Source organism: Hippocampus comes, unplaced genomic scaffold (genome assembly GCF_001891065.2).
Source record: "Hippocampus comes isolate QL1 unplaced genomic scaffold, H_comes_QL1_v1.1 scaffold174, whole genome shotgun sequence".
NCBI lineage: Eukaryota > Metazoa > Chordata > Actinopteri > Syngnathiformes > Syngnathidae > Hippocampus > Hippocampus comes.
The window spans coordinates 9,169,910-9,196,658 of NW_017805983.1; the positions used below are offsets into that span (position 1 = coordinate 9,169,910).

At 41.4% G+C, this 26,749-nt stretch overlaps 2 protein-coding genes across 6 annotated transcripts; one reads left to right on the forward strand and one right to left on the reverse strand.

Moving 5' to 3' along the window:
• The first annotated feature begins 51 nt into the window (after positions 1-51).
• On the forward strand, positions 52-6,385 carry tpx2 (TPX2 microtubule nucleation factor). 2 transcript variants are annotated; one of them, XM_019891199.1, is made up of 15 exons: positions 52-157; positions 376-526; positions 778-864; positions 1,605-1,680; positions 1,790-1,849; positions 2,355-2,469; positions 3,354-3,522; positions 3,609-3,741; positions 4,261-4,474; positions 4,636-4,734; positions 4,812-4,982; positions 5,056-5,205; positions 5,610-5,721; positions 5,826-5,992; positions 6,199-6,385. In XM_019891199.1, exons 2-15 carry the CDS (start codon positions 397-399, stop codon positions 6,307-6,309), a joined length of 1,794 nt encoding a protein of 597 aa, XP_019746758.1. In that variant the 5' UTR covers positions 52-157; positions 376-396; the 3' UTR covers positions 6,310-6,385. The 2 variants fall into 2 exon arrangements, with proteins under 2 accessions (XP_019746758.1, XP_019746759.1); XM_019891200.1 differs by having other exon boundaries at positions 53-157; positions 4,812-4,979; positions 5,059-5,205.
• Positions 6,386-7,969: 1,584 nt separating this feature from the next.
• On the reverse strand, positions 7,970-22,596 carry plod1a (procollagen-lysine, 2-oxoglutarate 5-dioxygenase 1a). 4 transcript variants are annotated; one of them, XM_019891195.1, is made up of 20 exons: positions 22,352-22,595; positions 20,860-20,951; positions 20,637-20,767; positions 20,144-20,307; positions 19,659-19,771; positions 19,495-19,558; positions 18,261-18,358; positions 17,131-17,232; positions 16,867-16,998; positions 15,792-15,913; positions 15,147-15,251; positions 14,888-15,013; positions 14,658-14,799; positions 14,340-14,453; positions 13,941-14,006; positions 13,620-13,724; positions 13,295-13,441; positions 12,235-12,360; positions 11,853-11,978; positions 7,970-8,662 (listed from the first exon to the last, which is right to left on the reverse strand). In XM_019891195.1, exons 1-20 carry the CDS (start codon positions 22,437-22,439, stop codon positions 8,507-8,509), a joined length of 2,319 nt encoding a protein of 772 aa, XP_019746754.1. In that variant the 5' UTR covers positions 22,440-22,595; the 3' UTR covers positions 7,970-8,506. The 4 variants fall into 4 exon arrangements, with proteins under 4 accessions (XP_019746754.1, XP_019746756.1, XP_019746757.1 ...); XM_019891196.1 differs by lacking the exon at positions 7,970-8,662 and adding an exon at positions 9,729-10,471 and having other exon boundaries at positions 11,771-11,978; positions 22,352-22,596; XM_019891197.1 differs by lacking the exon at positions 12,235-12,360 and having other exon boundaries at positions 22,352-22,594.
• Between the last annotated feature and the right edge of the window lie 4,153 nt (positions 22,597-26,749).

Sequence of the window (26,749 nt, forward strand, 5' to 3'; positions counted from 1 at the left end):
ACTTGGTGTGAACTGTGAACCAATAAGCGTCGAGGTGACAAGCACAAAGTCAGCGATTGGACAGTTTAAAAAGCACCGCCATTACATTTTTCACTTAAAGTTAACTGCCCAAACTGAGTCTTCGTCGCGCTCCGTCTCTTGCGTACACGCGCAAACGGTAAGTGTTTATGGTATATTACAGGATATTTTTAGGACTTTTAACTCTGCACTGACAATAAAGACCCCTAAGACGTTGTAACTAGTTCAACTTCAAGAAACGTTTTCTTAGTGCAACCATACCATCAGCTTCACGGAACAGCTCGGCTGTTCTGTGTGTATTTGTCAACCAAACTTTGCTCAGGACCGCTACAAACTCTCATTTTGTTTACTTCTTAGGCCGTTTTGTTTGGTGAGTATATGCGCACTTTTGTCGAAATGGCTGATGACTGCGTCCGTGATCCAGCGGGCAGATACGAGTTCGACGCGCCTTCCCACGTCGTCGACTTCAAGCAGTTGGCCAACGAGCCTTGCGACGATGAATGGTTCGGTAAGCATTCACTAGGACTTGTTAATATTCTTTTATAAACCACCACCGACGTTTGGCCAGTTGACGGCAGAAACTTGTGATCGTAAATGGGTTACGCCTTTGGTTGGCTGTATTTGTCTTTATGCTCATCAGCTGACAATCATAAGGCGAAATATGAATTGTTCGGATAAATAACAGACTTGTATATAAAAATAGAAAGTTGTTTATGTCTGTTATCTTGCTCTTAATCTAAATTTGTCTTGTTTTTGCAGATCGCCGAGCTGTTGATCAGCCACATTATGCAACACCTAAACACACAGCCACTGTGGGCCCAATGAGAATTGCCGTAACAGATGCTGGTTAGTGTAATATCGTTGCTTGGTTCTCTTCATTCCGTTTATGAGCACAGTTTTCTGATTTAAATTGCTTTTATTGGCTTTATTAAAAATGCATGCGTCTTCAAAGTAGCGTGGAGATGAGCCGCACAAACATCCAGATCCATGATGCAAAATCGTTTCATAATCAAAGTGACAAATTTTCCAAAATGGAAACCTGTGGAATTCACATCTCATGAAAACTCCTTTTTCTGGAAAGTAGGGGTACCCTCAGACTTCACCGTATCTTGTCTCTTTGCGCACATACAGTATTTCTGTGGTCTGCATGGTAAGAAGTCTGGAAGGGAGAATTGCAGCCTAAGAAATTGACTCTTGTGCGAATGGGAGAATATTCATTGATGCCCTGTGCAAGTCATTTACAAGGCACAGAGTATTTCCCCTCCGACCAAATTGTTTTTTAATTTTATTAATTGATGATGAAATTCATGACTAACACTTTTAAATATCAATTTTTATCTTTTTAACTCATTGGTGCACCTCGATGAAGTGTGAAAATGTTTGTTAAACAATGCGGGATGCCTTGATAGTTTCCCCCTTTAGGGTACACCATTAAAATGAAAGATGACACATGCCCAATGCTTGGAATGCAAATGCTCAGTGAGACACTTCAATCCAGTGCACTTAGTCCTTATGCGCAATACTTATGTGCACCCCTTATAATCAATGGAATTCTCTTAAATATGAACATTGTGTGTGATTTTCAGTTTCTAAGGCTGCTGACCCCACACCACCTGACTGCGGTGCAGTGGCAAAGATACAGAAGGGAGATGAACCACGCAGGTACCTGTTTAATGCCTGCATGATTATGGACCACCAAGACTTTGGGCTCTTGTAGCTGGAATGATGTGTGCATGTTACTGTTACAATTGACTCACATTTGTTCTATTAGGGTTTCAAAGCGTAAGAGGCTTGTTGGTTTGTCTTCTCAAGACCCCAAAAAATCTAAAAAGTAAGTGCCATTTCATCTTCATTTTCTCATGTTACATTCGGTCGTAACCAAGGGGCAGAAACACATGGACATATTGAAGGAAAACACTGCACTGGTCCATTGACTTATGAGTTTCCTAACTTATCGGTCTTTAGAGTTGCAAGCTGTCACAATTTCTTTACATAATTATTTGTTGTTGTTTTTGTATAAGTTCAATAAAATTTTTCATCTTGTGTTCTCTTTATGGAGTTGTTTGACCAACAATATAGATTCCTGGAAAAAGTGTGAAATTCACCAAATTGTTACAAAGTAGGTGTCAGCAAGACGCCAGCGGATACGTAAAGGATCTTTCCCATGCTCCAAGGAAGTACAGGGCAGAAAAACACAAGGATTGTGATTTATGTTTTTTTCATGAATAGGTTTTACTCGACCAGGATTTTGGAGCCGATCAGAGAGCTAAAAAATGAATAAATAACTGGTACTAATCGAAGCCATTATGTTGTTACTGTGATATTTAACTCTCAAGCACCGAGAACCATGTGGATACAAGCCATGATGTCAACAATGAAATGGAACAGAATTGTGATGCAGAAAAGGAATTGAATTCATCTGACAGTCGACCTCAAGCAGAATCTTCATCAGTAAGTAACATAACTAGTAAGATTTTTGTAGATGCTATTAAAATTCACGGAGAGGGTGTTTTCCATGTCATCCATGTTGATGAAGTTTAATTAGCAGTTGTGGTGACTAAACATGCATGTCTATCTATTACTAATTAAGATTGCTAATTGATTTATATGGTAAAATGTATCCATCAAAACATAAATATGACACTACAATTCATTTTTAGAAATTTTGGTACTGTATCGTGATGTATGGAAACCCACTACCTTTTGACATGGGTGTGTTTATTCTCACTATGGCCCATCGGGGGCCTTTCATTTGGCTTAGTGCAAACATAGACTCATACTCTTCACACATTGCCACACTCTTTTGTGCATGGAGACATTGTTGTCATTCTCCCATACATTGTATACATGTACTATAGAAGGCAATTATTTTTTTTTTTAAACACCGGTCTTCATTTTACACAAACATGTCAACCCCACATGCGCTGAAGGAATTACAATGGACTCCTGCTTTTAGTCAATCCGCTAGTATTTCCATCGAATGCGCACTGAACACAGGAGGTTTTTAAACCCCCCCACCCCCCTTCTCTTGCGGTGTCACTATTTGAATTACAAACACACATGCGTCTGTGGTCCATGTGCAAGTCCACAGAAGCTGGCATGCACACAATGCAGAAATTTCATTAGACTGAAAGAGTGTGAATTTTTTTTTTTAACCACACTGTCTAATGTAGTGACTATGTTGATAGGAGCATTGAAACGCATGCAGTTGCACAAACTCAACTAGATGAATGACTGTTTCTGACTCTCGTATGCTGAAAAACGGCTCGCGTACATGACCAATTTGGTCGCAGTCTTGGACTCTGCATCTCATAATCTTGCATTTATTTGGGTAGGCGGATTTGCTCAGTGGTTACAGTGCAGACAGACCTGGGAGGCTTCTCAGGAGCCACAAGAAAAAGATGACCAAAAACCCCTATGTACCAGTGGCCCAGCATATAATGCAGTTACAGACGCGAACCCCTCAACGCTTCCATGAGCTGAGTCGGCAGGAAAGAGCCAAAGGTGTGGCCGTCTTGCTTTTTTTTTTTTTGTACAGTATTTCTTGAGTAGCTTTGTGAGAGATGAGAAACTCCCATTGCCTTTAACAGGCCCGCCCAAAGCTAAGGCACAACGACTGCGGCTCACTCGGCCTCAGTCGCCAAAGTTCGCAACAAGACTGAGGAGCAGACCATCCACTGTTAAGAGCAGTGCTCAACTGGAAGCCGAAGAGGAAGAACACAAGTAAGATCAAAACAAAAAGCTCTCATTTCACTTTTGTCTGAGCTTTCAAGTACAGTTTTACCACTTTTTTTAATGCCTTTTTACACACTACTTATTGTAATGCCCTCACATGTGGGGAAAAGACAACCTCAGTCTTTGATGCACTTTTCAGCCATTTATTGAACGCAGACAGACCAGTAGAAACACATAGGTACACTCAAGCAGAAGCTGCTGTCAATCACTGCTCACACTCGCACATGACAAGATGTCACATGGCACCCCATCAAGCCAAGCCACTTAAATAGGGGACACATTTCTCTTTTAAGAATTCAATCCCAGGTGTGTATTTTATTTATCTTCGTATGGTAGGGTAAAGAAGAATATTTAAACACATGGACACAAAATACATGATTGTCTATAAACTTTGAGACTTTGTTTTTGTGCTTAAATATGTTTACACGGTTAGTGTGTTGGCTTTAAATGTGTTTGAAGCCTATGTGAGAAATTTTTTTCAGTAAGTCTTTTGCTGCACTTCAAAAGGTCAACTTTCAAGGCCCAAGCGCTGAACAAAAAAATTCTCGAGAGAAGAGATGCTGTGAAGAAGCCAGTGGTGAAGGAGCCCACTGTACAAGAGGCTTTCACCATGCACATTGAAAAGAGGCTCCAGGAGAGGCAGAATACCAAGTCCCAAGCTGAGCCACAGTCCACTTTCAAAGCACAAGAACTGCCAAAGAAAATCCTGGAAGGAGTCGTGGTGAGTCCCGATTCTTCAGAAAAACATGGACTATTTCAGGTGGAATCAACTGGACTTCAGATCAGGGACTCTCTCTAATATTTGTCAACTTTATGCTTGAGAAGCCCTTTGAAATTGTTTTGTGATTAAGGAGTACACAAATAAACTTGACATGTCAACAGGGAGTGCCAGAGAGGAAAGTGAAGCAACCAACTGTGGCGCATTCGCCGGCCTTCACTCTCACAAAGAAAGATCATCATATTGATGTGAAAGCCGAAGAAGTGAGCACCTTGTGTACGGTGTTTGAATGAAATCCCTTTAACATCCCGCACGGAATGACAATGAACCCTCTTTTCAGGTGAAGCCCCTCCCTTCAATCAAGCATACACCGGTTCCTCAATTTGGCACGCCATTCCAGCCCATGCTGCAGGACAAGAGACACACAGAGGTGTGTCCTTTCTCCTTTGAGCAGAGGGAACAAGAGAGGAAAAAACTTAAGGACATCAAGGAGCAGCAGGAGGAGGAGGTGAGATGGATTCGCCATTTGGTCCTACAGTTAGACATTTGTTGAAAAGCGTAACTTGAGGGCGTAATGTCACCTCCAGGTTCCGCTCTTCAAGGCTCAGCCACTGCCACACTTTGACAAAGTCAGTCTTCCTGAAAGGAAGAAGCTGGAAGCCACAAAGCCTGAGCCCTTCAGACTTCTGCTGGATGAACGCGGCACAGTCAAGAGTGACCGCTTGGAGCAAATGGTATATGAAGATGTGCGGCAAACACTCTTTATTCACCCACGCAGTCATTAATTCTCAAATCTTTTGTTTGTTCAATTGCTCATTAACCACTTGTGAAACTGTAATATGTTAATACTTACCGGGACTGTATATTGGGACCATTGGACAGTTTTCAATATTTCCTTAGTCCACCATCGGGGAAAATGAACAGTTAAACCTGCTGTATTTATTCGGATGGAAGAATCTTTTGTCCTGAAATCCTGCTTGGTACACAAAGTAGGATCACTCTACATTTTTTACCTGATTGTTTAATCTTGTGTATAAGTTAATCAATTGGCAAGGTTCCTAGCCCACATCTAATATCCATCAACATTATCTATTGTACTGATGGTTTTTTTTTTAATTATTTTGTTGTTTGGGGGTAGATGAAAGAGGAGCAGAAAAAAATAAAGGAGACAGCAACATTTAAAGCCAGGCCGAACAAAGTCACCCAAAAAGAACCTTTCCAGCCGAAAAAGGAAGATCGCCCTGCATTGGGTAAGATGATTCGCTTTTGTGACTCCCCAACATAAGGTTTTGAATGAAGAGGAGGTGGCTGAAAATTAAGCAATACTTTACCAGCGGACTTGATTCTTCCACAGTTGTAGAGTCCTTTGAGCTGGCAACAGAGCGTCGTGCCCGAAACCGTGATGAGTTTCAGCAGCATCTTTGTGAGAAGGAGGCTGTCGCGGCGCTTCTAAAAGAGAAACTGCGGCAGGAGGAGGAAGAGAAGCAGAAAATGGATCTCGCTAAACTTCGACAACAACAAGTACGTACTAAATTTGTCACTTTTGCTTTTTGGGGTCAGGGGAAAAGCGGGAGTTTATCCCAGGGTTTTAAATGTTTTTTTTAATCGATAAATTAAGTCACCACTCATGTCTAGTTAAAGTTAAAACCTCGTTTACTGCTGTGTTTTGAACATTTGGCTCCTCTGAAGTTGCGTGTAGTTCAGATGTTGCCCCCTTCTCCTTTCAGGTTCACAAGGCGCAACCCATTCGCCACTACAGGAGCGTGGAGGTGAAGAAGAGTGACGTTCCACTCACAATCCCACAGTCTCCAAACCTTTCTGACCGCTTTCGCTTATAATCATTCTTCCTTTGTTTTTATTTCCTTGTTCTGTCTGTATTTGCTGTTATTGCATTAAAGTTCACATGTTAAAAATTCATTTACGGTTTTTAAGCCACACATGCACACTTTAGTCAGTCCCCTCCGGGAGCTGTAAGATTTTGCAGGCTGTCATGCTGCAATTGCGTCGAAGGCCTCCAATTTAAACAGAGCCTACACAATGAAGATGACACAGCCAGAAGATGCCCACATCTTGGCAATTAATCAATTGGAGAAAACCTATATTCTCATATTAAATGAAGAACAAAGAGAGAAGCAGAGCAAATTTTATTTGCATAGTGAATATTCATGGAAAATCGGGCTATTTCATGTGGAGGTTGCCCTTTTCACCAAAATGAATATGTTGAAAAAGGCAAACCTGATAAAAGGACAAGTTATGACATGGGTGCTTTAATGTAACTAGTGGTAATGCCCCACAGGTAGGATGTGGACGAATGGAGGGGGAAAAAAATTGGCAGGAGCCAGATGAAGAACTTCAGAGAATTTCTGGCAAAGAGTCTGTATTGATGCAGATATGAATCGACATGTTCGTGAATGAAACTGATGATGAGGTCATTGGTATCCAGGTAAAAAATAAATAAATAAAATTGGGACATGTAGTGAAGGAAACACTATTCCAGAAGAGAAGTGATTAGGAAGCATAGCGTGTTGGTGAGTAAGGCTGTGCACAGAAGCATGTAGCTATGAAGCAGAGAAAAGTATGTCATGGGGCTTTTCAGGAAGATGTGAAACCAGCTCTTGGTGGGCAGGAAGAGCTTCCAGAACACTGAGAGAAAAGAAATGAAAGAATGAATTAATATGAATTAAACAACAAAATCCACCTGTTTACTGCCCATCGATTTTCAATGCATCTCCCAAGAATGTTGTGTATGGAAGTAATTTTGAGTGCACTACATTTTTTCTTTTGGACATTTGAACCACCCTACAAAATGGCAGCTCTCCATAATAGTGCACTATTCAAGAACTAGTGTGCACATTCGGAGGTAGCCCAGGTGAGCCATGACAGTTACCCAAGTCCTGGGTGACTGTCATTTTCAGTCGACCACAAAGTGCAAAATGGCCGCCATCAGCGATGGATGTACAGGTGGATTTTGCTGCTTAATTCATATTCCACAAATGCAAGATGCCGTGTGTCAGCGAGCGCATAGAACATATTTTGAATTTTTTGAACATTTTTGTTACTTGTGGGCGGGGGCGAGATGGCTCAGTGGTAGAGTGGTTGTTTCCCAACTCAGAGGTCGAGGGATCCATCCCGGCCAATGTGACCATGTCAAAGTGTCCTTGAGCAAGCCACTGACCCCCCGTTGCACCCGATGCTGCATCATCAGTAGGTGAATGAGGTAACAGTGTAATGTGCTTTGAGTGCCCGTGGTAGAAAAGCACTGTATAAGTGACACCCATTTACTTGACCTCTCATTTAAATATGAATGGAACAAGTCAGTGAAACAAAGTACAGTGTACTGTATTTGTGTTACTACATGATGTTGGTAAACCTGCCAAATCCTCACAATGTTAATCCCATATTCAATGATGTAGTGTTATACCGTATATGAAGGCCTTTTATAAACACATTTCCTGTTTTGCAGTGTGCTGTATGTGCTTTAATGACGACACTCCACAATCAGGATTGACAGTAGATGTTTTATTGCGCTCATCTTTGACACAGTGAAGACAAAAAGTTACAACACTTGAACATTGTGGCTGTTGAGAAATAGTTGTTTTGTAATAAAAGGCATCAAGACATTTGCGGCAAATGATACCTTTGAAATGTCAGGCTCGGGACTCTCAGTGGCAACATTCACACCCGATATGTGCATCCATCCATCCATCCATTATCTGAGCCGCTTATCCTCAAGAGGGTCGTGGGCATGCTAGAGCCTCTCCTGGCTGTCATTGGGCAGTAGGCATGGTAAACAATAAATATGTAACAGGTCTGACAGTACGGCTGTGTGTCACAAACACTCATATGTACAATGTAAAATTCACTGGCTCAAATTCCCTTTTTTGAATTTTAAAAATACACATCTTGGAGACAGTCACAATAGCATGTGAAGTCAAGTGAATAAGCTAAGAAGCCGCCAACACTTGCTGTGATGCTTAATCCAATGCATTTTAAATATGCTGCGTGTGGGCGTCGGTCCTGAAGATGTGAGGGAGTTCAGGGATCCACAAACGACACTGCAATGTATCGGACGCCAGCTGTGGTTGGCAGGCCTTCGTGGTAATGGGTGAGGCGGCCAGGGTGCATTAGGGCCCAGCCTTTACGCGGTGCCTCCACAGAGCAGTCATAACGGAGGAACCTGCAGCCGCCGCCCTGAGGTCACAGTCACACATTAGCCATACACACATGCAGTGTTGTGGAAGAAGAGTTCCTTTGGCATTGGCGCACTTGGGCACACGTTTTTTTTTTTTTTTTTAATCCAGCTGCAGAGAATACCACGCATTTTTGAAGATGAGATCCTTTGTAAAAATGTAATGTAAAAATGCTGTACAGTTTAGTCATTAATATCTGTATGGAATTATATACAAAGTATAATGTATTGATGTATTCTGGTATATTATTCTGTATGGCCTGGTTCACCCGCTGAAAGGTAGATCCCCCCATCCCCAATTCTAAATCCCCTTACCAAATTCAGCTTTACAAATGCCAAGTTTATGGATTTTTTTTTAAAAATAACAAGTAGTTGTATTGCTCCTTCCCCAACTAAATCCCAGAAGCTTCAATTTACCACAGTGATGTCATTGTAAAGTTCTTGTACAGAAATCTATTGGCGGTGGGGTGTTTATTCGTCCAAAATGGATGTGGCACCTGGTAGTTAAGTGATTAAGAAAACAGGTCGCCGATTTACAGGATGTTCCTTGATCTTACCTGTGTTATTTGTAAAAACACACATGACGGAACAAATTGCAACTACAAAAATATAAACTAGATACATGAATGTACAGTATCACAGTTACAGTGCACCGCAATTCTATGCAGTATCATTATAGCTGCTATTAATTACAAGAAAACAATTCTGCCAAATAGCCCAGTATATTGAAGATGCAGGGAAATGAGATGGATGCAACGACAACCATATAATTCATGCAAAAGAGAACAAACGTATGAATGCACAAATGAAGAAAATGGAATGACAAAGTGTGAAACACCAGGAATGTAGATTGACATGCTAGCCAAAGAATGGTGATCCTCTTTTCATGAAGACAGTCTTGGGTGACTGTACTAACTAGGTACTACCCTACAGCAGGCATTCCCAAGTCTCCTATATTTATTACATCTATAAATTTGTTGTCTGACATTCATTTGTCATGTGAAAATGAAAGCGAGATTAAAATGAATGACATTTTTTTCGTTCTCTGTATTTAGGAGGTGTGTTTTCATTTCATTCAATCTTGAGAGTGCGTTCTGATGATTTTTGTCACACTGATTACCCAAAATCCCTTGGTTTTGCCTTTTATTTTGAAACGGGTCAAAGTGAAGTCAATAATTTTCTTTAAGATAGGATGTTCTACGTGTCCCCACTCGTCTAAAGATGGTATTCTGCTTAATATTGCATTTGTGAAATATGAATCAAGCACTAAAACCCATCCTTTCTTGTCTCCATCTCAGGGGGCAGCCATTTTGCCACTTGCTGTTGACTGAAAATGACATCACAGTGCCAAAGAACTCACCTTGCCAATGTCACATGACCAAACCCAGAAAACAGGCGAGCCATGATTTGTTATTTATCTGAACCTTTGGACACTGTGATGTCGTCATGTTCAGTCTATTGCAAGAGGCAGTACAAGACAAAATGGCAGCCTCTGACATGGATAAAAAAAAGGGGGAGATATTTTTGCTTAATTCATATTCCACAAAAACAATATTAATCACAATGCCGCATTTAGACTTGTAGGGGCACATAGAACATATTGTAAAGAAAAATTTGACTTGCCTTCTCATTTAAAAGATGAGGCAAGGAAAGCCTGCTGTAGAGTGAAGTACGAATTTATTTATTATTTGTGCTCTTGAGGGACCCTGGGCAAAAAATAATTGTATGGCTCCCATTCAATCAATACATAATGAATATTCTTATTTTAGTATTTTTTTTCCCTTCCATCTTATAGATATAATGACAGATTTTTTTTCGTTCGATGTTCTGGGACATTTTCTCCATAATTTATCAAAATGTCCGATTTGTACCAACCTCCGATGCCACTCACCTCGTAATCAGGCCCCCTCTGATTGAGTGCTATGTTTATAGTGAATGTGGAGGCGTCATGATGTGGCCTCAAAAAGGGCTGCTCATCGGGCTTATATCTAACTACAAAGGCCAAGTCAAAATGAGCCTGCAAACACACATAAGAAAGGAGGAAGGTCATGCAAGCATTCACATAGAAACTGCTCGAGTGGCCACACCAGGAGAGTGTGTCGGGCGTATGTACGCTGGCGCAATTCTTGCTCGATAAAGACAAGCTTCAAGGCTGCTTCCACATCCAGCATTCAGGCCCACAGATGGAGGAGAGGAAGCGGAAAGTGGTGCAACATCACCCGCATCGTCACTTGCTGAGGCTTCTAAAGGCTGCCACCTCCTCCTCCGTTTACCTGATAGTCAACATCTTTGCTGTTGAGAGCAACGTTTATAGTGAATGTGGAGGCGTCATGGTGAGGCTCGAGCAGGGGCTGCTCGTCGGGTTTGTACCTCACCACGAAGTTCAAGGGAGAAGTGCACTGGAAGGAGACATGTTTTGTCAACACAGCAGTAAAGTGGAGGGAACCGATTGGCTTGCAACAGGTGACGCAGCTGCTTTTATGAAAATTAACAGTGAATCCATTTCGGGGTCCAGGTTTGTCTTCCTGCTATGTCACGGATTTTTCTTGTACAAGTAATAACTTTACGGTGGTGTAACTTTCGTTTAAATCAGGTGCATGTAATTCCACTATCAACCACTAGAAAGTGGTACAGTTTTTTTTTTTTTTGTTAGAGAATGTGTAAATTGGAAAGAACCAACAGGAAGCACAAACATTCAGCACAGACAATTTTTTTGTTAAAAGTTGGTGGCTGGATGGGTAGTACCCCTGACTTCGGACACCAGGCCTTGGGAATCAAATCCTGGTCAGGGTGAATGATGTTGGGTCTCTTGAATGCATGAATAACAAAATATTATTGAAAAAAAATGATTGAATGTGACCTGCTGTAATCCTGCCTTTTAGACCGTCAGAAAGCGATGACTATAGGTTAATTATGTATCTACAAAGTACCGGTACTTTCGGAATGATTATTGATGGAAGTTGTTTGAAGACCTTTAAAATGAGCTCTTAATGTATAAAACAGGCCCAGGGGGTATTTTAATAGGGGATTTGTCTATCATGGATTTAACTTATTGTGGGGGTGGTCTGGAATATACCCCCCCCCCCCCCCCCATAGATATAATGACAGATTTTTTTTCGTTCGATGTTCTGGGACATTTTCTCCATAATTTATCAAAATGTCCGATTTGTACCAACCTCCGATGCCACTCACCTCGTAATCAGGCCCCCTCTGATTGAGTGCTATGTTTATAGTGAATGTGGAGGCGTCATGATGTGGCCTCAAAAAGGGCTGCTCATCGGGCTTATATCTAACTACAAAGGCCAAGTCAAAATGAGCCTGCAAACACACATAAGAAAGGAGGAAGGTCATGCAAGCATTCACATAGAAACTGCTCGAGTGGCCACACCAGGAGAGTGTGTCGGGCGTATGTACGCTGGCGCAATTCTTGCTCGATAAAGACAAGCTTCAAGGCTGCTTCCACATCCAGCATTCAGGCCCACAGATGGAGGAGAGGAAGCGGAAAGTGGTGCAACATCACCCGCATCGTCACTTGCTGAGGCTTCTAAAGGCTGCCACCTCCTCCTCCGTTTACCTGATAGTCAACATCTTTGCTGTTGAGAGCAACGTTTATAGTGAATGTGGAGGCGTCATGGTGAGGCTCGAGCAGGGGCTGCTCGTCGGGTTTGTACCTCACCACGAAGTTCAAGGGAGAAGTGCACTGGAAGGAGACATGTTTTGTCAACACAGCAGTAAAGTGGAGGGAACCGATTGGCTTGCAACAGGTGACGCAGCTGCTTTTATGAAAATTAACAGTGAATCCATTTCGGGGTCCAGGTTTGTCTTCCTGCTATGTCACGGATTTTTCTTGTACAAGTAATAACTTTACGGTGGTGTAACTTTCGTTTAAATCAGGTGCATGTAATTCCACTATCAACCACTAGAAAGTGGTACAGTTTTTTTTTTTTTTGTTAGAGAATGTGTAAATTGGAAAGAACCAACAGGAAGCACAAACATTCAGCACAGACAATTTTTTTGTTAAAAGTTGGTGGCTGGATGGGTAGTACCCCTGACTTCGGACACCAGGCCTTGGGAATCAAATCCTGGTCAGGGTGAATGATGTTGGGTCTCTTGAATGCATGAATAACAAAATATTATTGAAAAAAAATGATTGAATGTGACCTGCTGTAATCCTGCCTTTTAGACCGTCAGAAAGCGATGACTATAGGTTAATTATGTATCTACAAAGTACCGGTACTTTCGGAATGATTATTGATGGAAGTTGTTTGAAGACCTTTAAAATGAGCTCTTAATGTATAAAACAGGCCCAGGGGGTATTTTAATAGGGGATTTGTCTATCATGGATTTAACTTATTGTGGGGGTGGTCTGGAATATACCCCCCCCCCGCCGCCACTGGAGAGGGTGGGTGTTACTGTATAGGCTACCAGTGATCACAATAGCTTCAGCACAGCTTGCCATTCATATCCTGAAGCTAGTCTTAAGACCCCTGCAAATGGAATGTAATATTTTAGAATGCAAAGAGCAACCTCACCAAAAATCCAATTTCCTGGGTTTGTGGTCGCACGGCTCCTGCTGTAGCTCACATGTAGAACTGAACACTTCTTTTATTCCACATAAATGTCTGAGGTCTTACCTGGGTATGGTAACCAGGATACATTTGCTCTGTTATCGGCGCAATGTACTCCAGTAAAAACTGGTGCCATTCCTTATCAAAGTTGACTTGATTCATGTGGATGTCAATGGTGGGGACATTCTCATAGCCGCCTTGGATTCGAGTGTCCTGGCAGTCCATAAATAATCAGAGAGGAAAAGGTTACTCGTTAGTTATATGCCCAGTTACAATTGACGACTGGCTCATTAGAGAGCGAGAGCAAAATGCATTCTTTCAGCAGCCATGACGACAACAAAGGTTAGAGATTCAGTTATTGGACACAGCAGAAAAAGGATGGTGACATTACCACATTACCGCCTCCTGACCACTTCCCAAAGTGTTCCATTTCTTCAACCAGGTGGTTGCAAGCAATATCGGTGAAAACTGGAAACCAGTATACATCTGGGCAAGGCTGGGGAACAGAAAGGACAAAGCAAAGCTAAGCCACTGAAGGAATTGCATGGCCAGGTTTTACAACATTGGAAAAAGGCACATTGATTGTCTGAACCATCCTAATATTAATTAAACAAAAACAGGAACTTTTTTTTCTCGCAATAACAAAGACGTGGAGATTTTTAAACACAGAGGAAAAAGGAACTAAGAAGGCTACTGTCTGTTAACAACTCACAGTCTCAACAGGTTTTCCTTTCATGATGTGAGTGTAGTTCTCATGAATATAGCGCTCCCGCCAGTCCTGAAATAAACACAACGCATTGTTTTCAGGCCACTAAACAATTGGATCACTGTAAAAAAAAAAAAAAAAAGAAAAAAAAAGGGATAATACTGCCACACTTTCATCTTGTACAATTGTTTTGGGGTGGACAAGTATGAAATAGTTTCAAACATATGTAACCTTTAACTCTGCATATTTGAATGTTTCATACTACATACCGCCACAAAGATTTATAGGTATCTATTATGATTTTTTTTCCCTGCCAATACACAATCAAACACAGACAAAAACTCGTTTCCAAAGGTATAAAACTGGACAGCGTACTCCCATCGGGACCTGCTGATGGATTCTCACCTCTGGATTTTCAAAGATCTGCCACAGATCATTATGCAGATGACTGGTCTGATAGTTTTCGGTTGATAGGATGCGTCCAAAAGTGTCCATGTTGGTTACATACATAAAGACTCCCTGAGGAAAAAAAGGCAAGGCAATTTATGTTCCAAATGCATTTCATCTGGATGCCAGGGCTGTGACCTTGAAATAAAATCTTGGATTATTCACAAATATTTGATTTTCAATTTTGATCGATTTCTTTATATTAATACCAGGACAGAGAAAAGGATAAAACATATTTCAGGGAGCTAAATATTGTTCTTTATTTATTTGATGCACCTTATTTCGAACATGCTGGCAGAAGGCCATGTCAGGGTCCATGAAATTTGAATGAAATAGATCATCGTCTGAGAGCTCCGAGCGGAGGAGGCTGGCCTTCATCAAGTACACGCTGGTTATGTATGGAACGTTCCAAATTCCCCTGCAAATATGAGCGCCTTAATCCATTTACAGCACATACCGAGTTTATCAACAGACAAGTGAACTTCATCAACATTGAAGCATCTTACACCCTGCGTCCTTGGACCAGATCCACGTAGTCCTCAGCCCTGGCATAGTAGCCATCGGCGCTCAGGGCTCCCCAAAAGTTGCTCCAAAGTCGGCCAGTTCGCGTCAACAATGGTGCTACGATCGGCCTGAAGAGCATTTGAAGTAGTGTTATAATAACAAAGTCATCCTCAACCACAACTCCAACTAAATATATAACCATTAAAAATATTGCATGTGTAGTTTGGTGATCATGATTAATTTTTCCATAAATATACTTGCAGGTTTTGTTCAATGAGAATTTTGAGTGTGTTTTCATTCTTCAAAGCAACGTCAACGTCCAAGTTGAAGAAATAGTCACAGTCCTTCTGCTTCCTGCACATATCGCTGAAATACAGAGAATGAAAAAATAATAATTCCCCACGTCACTTTCCATACACCAGCAATAATTACACAGGTAAACAATTTTTCACATTTTTTAAAAAAGTGGTGATGCAAGTAGACTCATTAGCCTTGGACATTATTTTTTTGCACAGATCCTGAATCTGCCCTCCTTTTTTCTCTAACCCAACCTATTTTCATAATAATAATAATAATAATAATAATAATAACAATAATAATAATGTACTATGTAATAAAGCAATATATTCCGTAATATTCATGAATTAAGGGTTAGGTTCAGCAACAGGTGGATTTTTTCTGAAACGTCATGGCTATAAATGACAATGCATTGGTAAAATCCATTTGCGTAACCTTTTATAAGTCAGACTTAAAAACAAAAAATTTGAAATATCTCAAAACCCTGATGTACTAGAAAAAAAATAAGACATTTTTTAAAATCAAAACTCCAGTTTGGGACAAATAAATCCATCGATGATTAAAATTACTGTAGCTGTTGACCAGTGTTAATGGGACTTGGTGACTCACAAGGCCATGGTGCGTGCAGCTGTGTCTTCTATCTCCTCTTCGGGCCCAACAAATTTGACATCTAGATAGAGGCTTCCGTGGTCCTGGACAAAAGCGCTGACCTCACGCTCGTGATGGGGTTCCTCGAGCAGAAAAAAAAAATTTGACCGTTTGTAGAAGTATAGAGCAGGAGGAAAAAAAATGTGCATTAGGATTTGGAATGGAAAAGATGCAAAAGATTATTCACTTTTTTCCTTTTGAACGTGTGATGATAATCCTCCCAAAATGCATTGTGTAGCAAACCAAAATTGATTGCTGAATGAAAATACTTGAGCAACTAGGTTGCTTTACAAATGGTAAAATGAATAGAAAGTTGGTTTAACAAAGTTCTGACTTCTATTTAGGACATGTATCTGGAAATACTTTCCAAAATTTGGTAGCACTGTAATGATCAGAAGATTCCCAGATTTTACCTATAATCTGGTTCGAAGTGCGTAATACATTCTGACACCTAGATCTAAAAATACAAGTGAATATCCGGAAAACATCATTCTGGGAGTTTGGATTCACATACAGCCAGAGCTTTATTCTCATGTCAGATTTCCACGCATCCATCCATCCATCCATTTTCTAATCCGCTTATCCTCCCAAGTGTCGCGTGTGCGCTGGAGCCTATTGCAGCTGTCTTTGGGCAGTAGGCAGGGAACACCCTGAACTGGTTGCCAGCCAATCGCAGGGCACACATAGATGAACAACCATCCCTGCTAACAGTCACACCTATGGACAATTTGAATTTCCCAAACGACCTGCCATGCATGTTTTTGGAGTGTGGGAGGAAAACTGAGTACCCGAAGAAAACCCACACAGGCATGAGGAGAACATGCAAACTCCACACAGGAAGGTTGGAGCCCGGATTCAAACCCTGGACCTCTGTATTGTGAGGCAGACGTGCTAATCAGTCGACCACTGTGCCGCCCGGAAGATTTCCAGAAGTTTTCAAAGATTCATGAGGCTATTTATCAGCGCAACTGTGACCAATATTCCTCTGCAGCAAAGTCACAAAGTCAAATTGGTGGACTAATTTGTGTCCTGTTACCTTGTTGAAAATGAAGAGCTTGAGTCTATTCTTGGGATACTGAAGCTTCAGGAGGCGTTCAAAAAACACGGTGACAAATGGAGTGGGCTGCTGAATGAAGACACCAATCACCACCAAAGGATATTCATTTTCCTAATGGTGCGAAAAAAAATAAATTGAGTGCAAGGCAAAAGCATTGAACGTTTTAATAATATCAAGATTTTGTTGGTAAAATGGACAATGTTGCCTTTCAGTTCATATGACGGCCAAAAACCTGTGACCAACCTTAAGGTTCCTGAGTGGGAGTAGATCATCATGGCACACTGTGCAGCCCGTCTCAAATGTCCACACGTTCGGTATGTAGTTACCAAGGTAGTTGAGCTGAAGCTAAAAAGCAAAGTCTTGTTTGAGTTTATCTCAACTATGTTTGCCATATCTCTTATCACACCGATGGATAGGATTTTTTTTCTCATGGAGAATGGTGTTTATGAATAGATTCGGTAACGATGAAATCCTCGGCACATTGGGAAGGTGAGCAAAAACATTTGCAAGTTTAACAGGATTGTAAAAATGTCTTTACTTTGAAGCCTGTCTTTGCACAACATGATGCTGAACTATTTGTAAGGAGCATAGAGAGAAGGAAATAGATTTTCTTTAAGGCACTCTTACACGTTAGCCAATTGTAGCTCACACAACTCCTACTCTGTACAATTCATCCTGAATAAATGGCATGTTTTATTGTCCATATAGATCAAATTTATGCTTATTTTGAATGTTTAACATTTGTCACATGATGTGCGATGTTCAAAACACTCATTCAGGGTGTCCCAAAAGTCTTGATACACGTCATTTTTTCCATTTCATTTTAGGCATCACTTGGACAGATGCGTGGCCATCACCATTTGGCAGTTTATGCTTTGTGGGTTTTTTTTTTTTAAAAGTGTATCATTTCCTTGCCCATGGCTCGCTAACTGACATTGGAGTCAGCAATGCAAAATTGGGAGCAGGGCAAAAAGGTTTTTCTGTCCACATCTGAAGTTCAGCAGCAGTTTGAGAAGCTTTACAACTTTACAATTTGAAAAAGAAAATCTATTTGGATTTAAAAGATGCAAGTGCATTGAACTGAACCCAATCATTCCACTTTAAGATATATTAAATCATCTTTTACTGGAGAGATACACACACCTACTATGTCTTGTTTTGACTCTACCATGTTTTATAGTTCCACACACACATGAAAAACCTAATCAGTGCTACCGGTACCATAAATATAATTTTTTGGAATGAAGAAAAGAAGCGCCTTTATTATACTTTTGTTTGTTAAACAATGACCAAATTCCTGTTTTCCTGTGTGAATCGTTAGACGTGCGTGCCATGGCATTGTTCTGACTTGTGTAGCGATTTGTAGTCGGTACCTTGGTCGGTCCATTCCCGTGGATGATGACAGGTAGCGTATCATAGAGCAAATTTCTGGCTCGGACACGTCGATCCTCAAATTTTAGCACCACTTCGTCTGGAAAAAAACAAAGTCAATCTTAATCATATACCGTTGTGTGTTTTGGATGGCAACTGTTATATTGTTCATGTTAAGGGAGTTGAAAGTCCCGTTTCCATGTGGCAGACAGTACAGTTTGATTCAGTTGGATGTTGAAAATGGGGAGCTTTGTCATCTCCGCCTCACCCACACAGCAGACTATGTGTGTGAGATATGAAATGTGTATGTGTGTGTGTGTTCACAATTGATTCTTTGGTCACATCTTTTGCCACAACGATCTCTGATAGTTTTTAAATCATAATCAAAATAAAACTTAGATGCACAAGATGAGAGGGTAGATTTTTGAAAAGGTGATTTTCATAATGTTCTACTTTAAGGTCATGCAGACAGTTTTAACGTTCACTGATGAATAGAGTGTTGATCAAAAAGTGCAAATTCCGCCTTGTAAATCTTTTAATACTAATTTAAAGTGTTTTATTCTACATCACTGGTGTCAAACTCAAGGCCCGGGGGGCCAGATATGGCCCGCCACATCATTTTAGGTGGCCCGCGAAACCAGATGCAACATTTCAAGTTCCATGATGCTTTCTAAATTGTCTATCAAAATTTTTAATTCTCACATCTAATAAATAAGAGAGATATTCTAAGCATTTTCTTGTTACCAAACCTCTCGTGATGGTAACTTAAACAAGAGTTGCATCAACAGTTATTCTTGACTTCTTGATCTGGTTTCAGTTATAGCGGCCCTCCAGGGGAAACGGTAACTAAAATTTGGCCCGCGACAAAAATGAGTTTGACACTCCTGTTCTACATGTAACACACACACACACACACACACACACACACACACACACACACACACACACACACACACACACACACAAAATATGGTCTGTATGTGTATTTGCATGAAGGAGAGTAAAAAAAAAGGGATGCATGGGTTGTTTGTGTCAGATTCTCTAGGACACGACTGAGAATGGCAGTAAAAAGCAAAGGCGTTATTGGAAAGGTGCACTTAACATTTTTAACACAGCAGTTGTATTCAGTAAACTGCACAGTGCATCACGTGTGTTGTGCAGCACACAGTAATGTCAACTATCGGTTGGTTTAAATAGGTTTGACCACAGTTGCACAATAAAAGTCTTTTCACTCACCAAGAGCTCCGTGAAGGTTCTGGAACAATCTGCATTTGCTGTCCAGTGTGATATTTATGGATTTCTAAAAGACATTCATAGATGTTTTACTCATTAATTAATACATTTTTTGTCATCATATCAAACAACAAAGGACCCAAAAAGAAAAAAAAAACAGTACTTACTCTTTTCTCAGGATTGATAAAAATCTTGGTGAAAAACAGCTGATCACTGTCACCGTCGTCTCCCGCCCACTCAGCAACCATTTCTTTGATGTTTGGAAGGTAGCCAATAAAGCCTGAGGGGTAGCGATAAACTCATGTTAAGAGGCGCTCTAACTTGCTGTGTGCCTCAGACAGGCAGCTTTGAAACTACTGGTTGCTCATTACCACGTAGCGATAAACTCATGTTAAGAGGCGCTCTAACTTGCTGTGCGCCTCAGACATGCAGCTTTGAAACTACCGGTTGCTCATTACCACGACCATGTTTCCTTTTTTGTGCTTATAAAACCTCTTTTGTTCTACAAAAAACCCCTACTCTCCAGCTGTGAATACACCACAACTGTTTTTTGTAACCTTCTGCTAAAACAGTCATCTTACCTCAGACTGAAACCCTAAATGAGTGATTATACACAAAACAAAATGTGTCATGGAAAAAATGGGCAGCATACCTCCTGAGCCGAGGAACCTGTTGCCCTCCCGGACATGTGGATGTTTGTCCTCCAAGTGTCTGTCGGGCCAGATCAAGGTCTCAGAGGAAAACACCACCTTGTGTTTGGCCTGCACAAACTTCTTTAGCAGCTCTTTCGGGCCTGATGCGAAAATCACATCATAGCTGTAGAAGGAAGGAAAGTTTTACAAGATGATGCTGACACAGCAGTGGTGCAAGCCACTCTCCAACCCATGCAAAAAAAAAAAAACAAAAAACAAAAAACAAAGTTGTTTTCACTATTTTCTCCTTCGCTGAGGTTACCGTGACAACAATGAGAGCAGAATGCCGAATACAGTGGAAGCTTTACTCGAATATCAAGGTCATACAGTTTGGAATTCAACCCAAATTTCCATTCACTTCCAAAAGGAGGACCTGCCTCCACACCAGCTGTTAAGAGGGACATTACTAAATTTGTAGATTACATATTTATTATTAAAATAAAGAAACATTACCTGTCAATAAAAACAATGATTTTGTTCTCGTCCTTCATTGACTCGAGGGCAGCTTTAAGAATTCGCACTTTCTGACCTCCCCCAGGGGACAAGTAGTCACCTCCTTTCCATTTTTGACCACGACCAAGAACCTGTAAACACGCAAATAATGACAAGCAATTTTATTTGTTTTGATGTGTAATACAGTAATACAGTATACGATCTTCAAAGTAGGGTTTCCTACCTTGACAGTGTAATTAAAATGTTTTGCTGATCTCATGAAACGTTTGAAGCCATCAGTCTCCTTAGTTGCGACGGTCACAACGACAATTTGATCTGGATGACAGCATTCAAGAGGAATTAAGTCAGGAATTCATCGTGGCATCTGAAGACTCAAATTCTACATACTCTCTCCATGACACTCATTGGGGGCTTTTTGTCTAACATTTATAAAGAGGTTTACAGAACGTCACGTTCAATGTACCGTACTATATGGTGCAGTGTCAATATTATTCATCTCATTAATTAAAAGCATCTTTAGAAGTTAGTATAACACTGTGTTGTACAATGTAGTTACAGTATGATTGCTGCATGTTCGACACCAGCCTTTGGTTCCTCAACTGGAACTTATGCATGTATTGTGTGGTCAATGGTCATATCCCAGCAGATTTCTTTCTATGCTGTTCAAATTAGGCTACTGTAATGGCCACTGTAGAATCTTCCAGAACAATATCCATGCAAACAACTATAATAGTCCTATTTCTATAAATCCCTGCAAGTGTTTACATTTTCAAATGATCTCTTCTACAACATTTCCAAAGATGTCAGTCTTCCATAACCGTATTGCTATTTTCAGAACAAGCTTGCAGGCTACTCCAGTAGTCCTGTGGGGGCCACCTGGTATGTGTTGGTGACTCCTGCTTTATATTCAGCGTCTAAGAAAAGATTTAACGTCCATAAAATCCAAAATATTGGGACAATTGTTCTGATGTTTTTAGAGGTTAAAGTGAGCACGGGTAACGATGTCCAAACAAATTTTGGTGCTGATTAAATGCAGTTTTACATTAGGTGACGTGAAGCTTTTTTTACACTAACTTAAGCGTTGTAGATTGTCACAAGTTTGTAAATTTTTTTTTGCACAGAAATGTAATCTACAGTGGGGGTCGAATACTTCGAATTGCATCTGGATTGAGCGACCCAGCTATGGTTTAAAACTTCACGCAAGACGTTCAAGTTTTTTGTAGTTGTGAATCTCGAACATTCTGCAGCCCCTGTCGAAGGAACGATGTCTCGATTCCAGGGACCGTGCTTATTTTCGTGTAATTCATGATTAGCTTCCACCGGCTGTTCCTCTCCACGCTAAAAGTTCCATCCCATGGGAAAGTGAGGCGGAAACAAACAAGAACAGCCCCGTCCACGTCAGCGGCACGGTGGAAAACCCAGCAACTTTTTATTTAAACGGGGGTCCCCGCAAACATACAAAATTCCCTCATTTGCTCTCAACTGTTTTTTCACCTGGCCAAGGATATTAAATCAACAAAATGTTAGATTTCTCTGCATCACGACGAAATTAACACGAGTACCACGAGGAAGGAGATAACATTTATTATGTCTGAATAGTATCCTGTATCGCCTATTGAATCTGACGTGTGGCTTCACGCGTGACGCCATTTGCCACTTATAAAAGTGTAACTAACACGAGCAACCCAGCTGCCAAGCACCGCTTTCTGTCTTACCTTCTCGGACTTGCTGCTGCTCGTCGCAGTCGCGCAGAGGAAAGAGTGTGCAGATAAGGACGGAGAACAACACCAACGAAAGTTTCATGGTCAAATCAGTCGCTTGCTTAGACGGATGGAGCGGAGAAGGACTGAGTCGGAATCACTTTCCCCGCTGACCCGGCTATGTAACCACCCCACCTCTCTCTCTCTCTCTCTCTCTCTCTCTCTCTCTCTCTCTCTCTCTCTCTCTCTCTGTCTCTCTCTCTCTCTGTCTCTCACACTGTCTTTCTCTCTCTCTCCCTCTCTCTCTCTCTCTCTCTCTCTCTCTCTCTCTCTCTCTCTCTCTCGCTCTCCCCCCCTCTCTGTTACTCTTTCTCTCACTTCGTCCGCAAATGTTTGAGAACAAACAAGTGCAAATCAGAGCTTCATGCTTCGTGGATCACCATGACCTAAGGGATGTCTGAGATTCTACACAGGCATGCTAAATAAACAATCTGTGATTTGATTCAACCTCAGTGTATAATCGACAGTCAGCCCAGCTGTCCCGTGGACGTGAGTTTCTGCACGGAGAGGCCGAGCGTGGGCTGGCTCGTCACAGGGTTCCCTGCATTCCTTCCACCTGCCCGGAAAAAATATGCTCAAATGTCAGAATTGTTTCATGCCACAAGAATCCATCCATCCATCCATCTCGGCCCGTGCTGGAGCCTATCCCAGCTGTCCTCCGGCAGTGGTGGGGGCACCCTGGGGGCCACCCTGAACCGGTTGCCAGACAATCACAGGGCACACATGGACAAACAACCATTCGCACTCACAATTACATTCATTCATTCATTCCTTTTCCGAACCGCTTGATCCTCGCTAGGGTCGCGGGAGGGGCGGGGGGTGCTGGAGCCTATCTCAGCTGTCTTCTGGCAGTAGGCGGGGGACACCCTGAATCGGTTGCCAGCCAATCGCAGGGCACACAGAAACGAACAACCATTCGTGCTCACACTCACACCTAGAGACAATTTGGAGTGTTCAATCAGTCTGCCATGCATTTTTTTGGAATATGGGAGGAAACCGGAGGACCCAGAGAAAACCCACGCAAGCACAGCGAGAACATGCAAACTCCACTCAGGAAGGCCGGAGCTGGAATTGAACCTGGTATCTCTGCACTGTGAAGTCAATGTGCTAACCACTTGACTACCGGGACGCCACTCACAATTACACCTAAGGACAATTAGAGTAAACAAGTAACCTATGGTGCAAGTTTTTGGAATGTGGGAGGAAATCGGAGTACCCGGAGAAAACCCATGTAGGCAGACGGAGAACATGTAAACTCCACACAGCGAGGTCGGAGCCGGAATAGAACCCTGCACCTCTCCTGATTTCCTGATTCTGATTTATATAGCGCTTTCACAACAGCTTCAGCTGTAACATTCTCCACTGTGAGTCCGACCAGTCAACCACCGGGCTGCCCGCCACAAGAATCCATTTTCTGATTTTGAAATGTATTCTAGCCGATACACCATCCTGTGCCGCGTACACACCCAAATTGATCCAGCGAACTGGCCTCCATAACAGTCAATGAGATAATTTAACCCTTAGATGCATATGTGGGTCTAAAATGACCTGGTGAGGTTTTTTTCTTGAAATATCTTCGGACTGAAAATTTATTATCATTTCATATTCCAGGTATTCCTCAAAAAACATGTTTTTTATATAATGTCATTTACAATTTTAACTTACATTTTATACATTTTAAGAAATTTCAGTTTTTGTATTGCTACCCCAAGTTTTCATAAATGGGTCAAAAGTGACCCGTGTACATTTTCTATGGAATCCAATGGGAACCACTGATTCTAATCGACTTTGGCTGTCAGCAATACATTGACTGCGGACCACGCAGACTATAATATCAGAAGTGTCACCCCTCAGGAAGATTATTTTACACTGTAAGAGCTGATACATGTAAGTATTATCTTCATATAAAATTGTTTGTGTGTCGTTCATGACTATTATTTATCTACAAATTGGCCTTCCGACTGGAAACAGATCACATGGCAGCCTTCTGCTATGTATGGGACCTTTTCCTGGTCAACTGCAGAGAGCGATTCATCCCCAGTGATTGTGTCACTGTGGACGAACAGCTTGTGCCATTCAGGGGTAGGTGCAAGTTTCTACAGTACATGCCAAGCAAGCCTGCCAAGTACGGCCTAAAGATATTCTGGGTTTGTGATGCACGCATCCTCTATGCAATAGATGGTATAGGTTACACGGGGAGACAACCGGAAGAAGACGTTCAGAAGAATCTGGGCGAAAACATTGTCCAGCAGTTGTGTGGTAGCTTTAGAAACACCGGTCGCAACATCACCATGGATAACTTTTTCACCAGTGTGCCACTCGCGCAGCATCTCCTGGAGAAGGAGCTCACTATTGTGGGGACTCTACGTCAGAACAAGCCAGACATCCCTCCTCTGATGAAGCCTTCCAAGTCCAGGGAGGTTTACAGCACAGAGTTTGGATTCAACGACAGCCTTACCATGGTCAGCTATGTCAGAAAGAAAGGAAAAGCTGTTGTGCTCCTGAGCACGATGCACCACGACAAAGCAGAGGATGAACATAGCAAAAAGAAAAAAATAGAAGTGATCAAATTTTACAACGAGACAAATGGATGTGTAGACACCATTGACCAGATGGTTGGCAACTACACGTGCAAGCGGCAAACACAGAGGTGGCCCATGGTGCGATGGTACAACATAATTGACATCAGCACCCTAAATGCCTACACCTTTTTCATGGCTCAGCACCCAGATTTCAAGAGTGGTATCACCAAATCACCAATGCACGACGGCTGTTCCTCAAAGAGCTGTCAAAGGAGCTTGTCACACCACACATGAGGAGTCGACTGGAAAGCTGCACCCAACTGCAAATTCCGATTATTGAAGCAATGAAAAGGTGCGGGGTGACAAAAGCCACCACCCAGACACAGGAAAGAAATACACAGGGCCAACCAAAGAGAAAAAGGCGTCAGATCTGCCCAAGTAACGAAGATCGCAAAGTCAGCAATAGGTGTGGGAAATGCAATGTACCTGTGTGCAATGATCACTGCCAGAAACAGGTAGTTTGTCTGAATTGCATACAGTGATGAAACAAGAAGGCAAAAACAGGCAATGCATACACACAGAAAGACAGACACACGCGCACACACACACACACACACACACAAAATGGATGTTCACATATTGCTGTTCTGGGGAATTTTTATTTTTCAAAAATGTTAAAAAATTAAAGATGAAGATATTTCAAACATGAAATCATTCCTGTATGGTCCTAAATATGTTACTAAATTTCATACAAGTGATTATTCTTAACCAAAATGACAAAAATGTCATGAAAAAAAGCATTGATTGTATTATGGGTCATTTTTCACCCACCTATGGAAGATTGTAGGGTCCAGTCACTCATGCATCTAAGGGTTAAAACAGGTTTTCTTTTTTCTTTTGTATTTCCCCTATCTTTCTGATGCCATTCAACTTTTGAAATAGTTTTGTCTCTGTATCAACTATTCACCACTCACAAGAAGTTCGGAATATTGGCATTTTAAAATGCTTCATATTCAATAACATTTTAAGGTGCCTTAATTTGACTTCCTCAAATGTTTAATGTTGAGATAGAAGTGCTCAATGCTTCACGTTTTGCCGCTCTCTAACAAAGAGATGAATGCCAAAATTCACAACAGGTGTTTATGATCCATTAAAATGTTATGTCCACACACACACACACACACACACACACACACACACACACACACACACACACACACACACACACACACACACACACACACACAAATATGTTGCAGTTAGAATCAGAGTGCAAGGAATAGATGATTAATATATCCATGTTTACTGTACTGATTTTTGTCTTTAAAGTGGGAAGGTCAGTTCAATTTGAGCTCTCTGGTCAGTGGTCAATGTAGTTGTCCACGTGGCTTTCATGGTGACTGGGATCTATTTCCGCTCACTGATTGTAGGTGTGGATGGGAGTGGTAATGGTTGAAGGGTGTGATATACCTTTTACCCACAGTCAGCTGGGATAGGCTCCATCTTCTTTGTGACCCTGACCAGGAAAGGTGGTTGAAAATGGATGGGAAAATCTAGTTTAACTCCGCTGTATATTCCATGTTGCATAACACCACACAAATAGACAATCTACTGTGTGTACAGGTCAGGAGAGATGTCAGAGTTAAGTGATCAAAGTGAAGTTCAGTGATTTGCTCAATGGCAATTTAATAGAAGCAGACTAGCATATGTAACACAAAGTCTCAATTTCCATATTTTTACAATTGCAGCGGGATTCTAAGCCTCAACTCCCTGATCTCAATATGTACATACGGACTGAGCTACTGTAACGCCACTGTTTATATCTGGTTAA